Here is a 3,827-nt window from a genome sequence, read left to right on the forward strand (position 1 = left end):
AAACTCACCGTAGACTTAAACATGTCCTGGAATGTGGACAACCACGAAACTCACTGTAGACTTAAACATGCCCAGGAATGTGGACAACCACGAAACTCACCGTAGACTTAAACATGCCCTGGAATGTGGACACAACTATACTGTTATGTCGTTTGATGTAGGAGTCCCACGCCTGATCAGCTGCATCACACAAAGCATCTTCTTCATCTTCATCATCATCCTCCTCGTCTTCATCTTCCTCCAACTGCTGGGCTCCAACTGACTCTGACAGACCGAGGATTGAACTTGACTCGACCTCGTCCTCTAGTTTGATATCTGTGTCTGTGGATTTTGGACTGTCAGCGATGACATCAGCTCTGATTTTAATGTCTTGTAATGCCGTGCTGCAGGAACCCTCTAAATCTGACACGTTTCTGTTGAGCTTACTGAACGCTTGATGTTGGAAATTTTTTTCGGTGGTTTCAAATTTCATCCGCTTCACACTATCTACATCTGGATCAAAGCACATTGATCCACCATCAGTGTTTTTCTTAGTGGTTTGACCAGTCAGCGAGTCCTGTTCAACAAAACACAGGGCAATCCCAATGGAGGCCTTCTTACACTTATCAGCTTGTATGTTAACGTCCTTCAGACCTTTCGGGCAGTCGTTCTTGTCTATCTCCATTGGAGCCGTGTCCTGAAGTAAATTTACCTCATTTAATCTCAAAGGGCTATCATTGTCTTGTTTGGCAAACTTGTGCGAGTCTGTGTTGAGCGATTCCCCTTCAATCCCCTTGTCTAGGAGGACATTGGTGTTGAGAGTCTTGGACTCTTTAGCATAAAACTGATGTAAGGACGGCAGGGTTTGTTTGAACTCAGTGGAATTATTAAGTAGTGGACGTAACGTGGACATATCATCCAAATTCTGCTGACCTGTGAAACTGAAGTCATTTCTTGAGCTCATCTCTCCTTCGACAAGGGGACATAACTGTTCCAAAGTATGCTGGTGTTGGACTTTCGTACTTCTCTCCCCCGTCCTGCTTGCCACAGCCTCACAGCTTGAGAGGGTTTCAACTGCATCTACACATTTTTTCTCAACCGAATTATTCAATTGTTCTGAAGAATTTGATTGTTGTTCATGAGAGTTGTTGAGGTGTTCGGTACTCTGTGTGGTGGTATATTCAGCTGTAGACACAGTGATCTGGTCCAAAGAGTTATTGAGCTGGTCATTAGGCATGGCGGTCAGTTCGGAAGTGGACACTGCTATATGATCCAGTGAGTTGTTGAGTTGGTCCTGTTCAGACTTGGGAGTATCTGTAGATGGAAGTGACCCTTGCCGCTCCATAAAAATCACATTACTCTTGTTTGTCTCCTCGTGTAGCGTGTCCAGCATTAGGGCCAAGAATTCCTGACAGTCATGCTACAATCAAACAATATTCACAAAATCAATACACAAGGTTGAATATACTTTAGTCTTATATACAAAGTGGTGACCATTACAGCTATATCAGAAGGTTCAGGGTCTACTCCATACCTCAATTATAATCAGGTTCCCAATCATCAAATGTCCGGTTTTTATTTAACAGGAGGATGTATTTTTTTTGCCATGGTTTACTTATATGCTTGTACAAATGCACTTCAAAGACATATAGGTAGATATATATTAGTTCAAGATGATTGACACACAATGTGATTTTTTTTAATGTGTGCTAACTGAAAAGTTACATGGATCTATTAAAATAGTATTGTGAAGAAAATAAAAATAAGAATTTTAAACCTTTCACATCAACTTTAAATAAGCAAAGCTTTATATGTTCGTTAACATGTAAACCGGTAATATGGAATCCAGATGTTGGTGCTCCCTCTAGGATTCGTTGTATCCTTTGTATTTTGTCAGTATAGTTAGATAAATAAATAAATGTAATTTATGTATATTTAAGAAAATGCTGAGTGAATGTATAAACAATGATATTAAGACAGAGCCTTTGCTGGTCTACCATTGACAAGTACCTGTCTATAATCCTCAAACTGGCCGTGAAATGTGCCTAGACATGTCTTGAAGTCACCGGGATGGATGATGGAGTAGTTTCCACTCCAGTATTTACAAGCTAGCCAGTAAAAGTGGGCCGCTAAGGACGGTCCAAACTTGACGTTACAGGAGTACTGGTCGAGGAAATACTTGATGATAGGGGCGGTGTTCATAAGGCAGTGAAGACCAGCGTTCATGAAACAGGTGTTACCTAAGTTGTAGATACCACACTGCCCTGGTTTAGCTGCCGGATCTGAAACATATCATTTATACAACAATTATTTTTTTTTTTTACTGAAGTCTGGTTTGTCTTTGTCATCATGAGAATGTTTCTACATTTTTAACATCTTAGATATTGTCATGTATCTGATATTTGGTAAAAAAAAAATCAGCATTTGTTTATCAGAAATGTTATTTCTGTCAATTTTGACATATCTGCTACCCTGTACACAGGCCTGTAAGGCCAAGCTGTTTGTTTTCCATTGATTTAAACTTACATATATGTTAAGTATATCTGTCTGTCCGTTAATAATAAGTTGTAATCCTACCTTAATGATTTGTAATTTTTTATTTCATTTTTGATTCTTGTGAATTTTGATATGCATATCTTTGTCTACTCATTATCTAAAATAGAAGCTTTTAAATAACTTTAAAGTCTTTTATTTATCATTATCATTGACGTTCTTGTTATCACGACCTCACAATGCACAAAAAAACCAGTATGTATATTGTATGAAATATATTGAAGAATACACTCCTTCACGCTCCAATGACCACAGATCTTGGAGCTTACATACTCTACCTAACTGGTCTTTGCTATAGTTGCCAACCGATAGGGTCATACTGTTGTTTCCTGTGGGAAAAGAATAAAATCAATATTACTTACTGTTACATAATCAGTTAGAACATTTACAGGTATTTCTTTATAAAAATAAATATAACTAAAAAAAATCTTAACTGGTCTGAAGTAAGCCTGTAGGAGTTTCTATCAAACGTAATATTATGTTATTCATAGTTTTTTGTTGACAGACTTAATAGATTACAAGTTCACTTTAATGAGACTGTATATCACAACTACATCTATAAGTGTATCTCCTACGTACTGATTGTTCTGTTAATGTTTGAACTGTGCTGCGAGCTGTTACAGAAAGTATACTAACAGCCACTGCCCTCAGTAAAAGATTGTTGCTAACAAAAGCAGCCTAACATTCTTCAAATTTGAACCAGCTACTTCTCAACATATATAAAGGTTAACATATTACACTATGTGAAAATAATTAACCAGGTATGTGGTTTTTTTAATAATTCAACCACCTGTTTTCAAACTATGTGAGAACACTAATGGTTACCAATACATTGGGGAGTGTTATGTTCCTGCTGGGTAATATAAGACTGGTGTCCTTCTTTGTTAAAAAAAAATAATGAAATTATATCCTCCATTGTTTTTTTCCCCTTATGTCTAGATTTACAGCCAAATGCAGGTTACTTCCCCAAATGCTCCTTTACACTTTAGTGTATTAGAGGATTTATAATTAGTACATTCTTTTGTTAAGTGTATACAACTGTGATTTTTAATTACCAGTATTCGGGCTGATGTCTGTGTCTGAGGTAGCTTGAGTCAGCCCAGCAGTCTCCACAGGAAGTGGATCCGGAGAGGTATCCATGTTTTTTATCTTCGGACAACTAGCTCCAAATTAGTCAACACTTCTTCTGGTTCCAAGATGAAGTATTGTCAGTCTTCAACACAAAGCACAGAAACAATATTAATCTCATCCTTATTCACAAAATAAAAATCAGCAACAGCATTAACTCATTCACC

The 3,827-nt window shown here is 37.5% G+C and overlaps 1 protein-coding gene across 1 annotated transcript; it reads right to left on the bottom strand.

Annotated features, from left to right (window-relative positions):
- Positions 1-32: 32 nt before the first annotated feature.
- Positions 33-3,742, bottom strand: LOC110444603. The gene is made up of 4 exons (XM_021488969.1): positions 3,588-3,742; positions 2,811-2,861; positions 1,990-2,261; positions 33-1,399 (listed from the first exon to the last, which is right to left on the bottom strand). The coding sequence occupies exons 1-4, from the start codon at positions 3,670-3,672 to the stop codon at positions 62-64; spliced, it is 1,746 nt and encodes a 581-aa protein (XP_021344644.1). The 5' UTR covers positions 3,673-3,742; the 3' UTR covers positions 33-61.
- Between the last annotated feature and the right edge of the window lie 85 nt (positions 3,743-3,827).

The sequence above is a fragment of the Mizuhopecten yessoensis genome, unplaced genomic scaffold, assembly GCF_002113885.1.
Source record: "Mizuhopecten yessoensis strain PY_sf001 unplaced genomic scaffold, ASM211388v2 hete_36150072, whole genome shotgun sequence".
In the NCBI taxonomy this organism is placed as follows: Eukaryota; Metazoa; Mollusca; class Bivalvia; order Pectinida; family Pectinidae; genus Mizuhopecten; species Mizuhopecten yessoensis.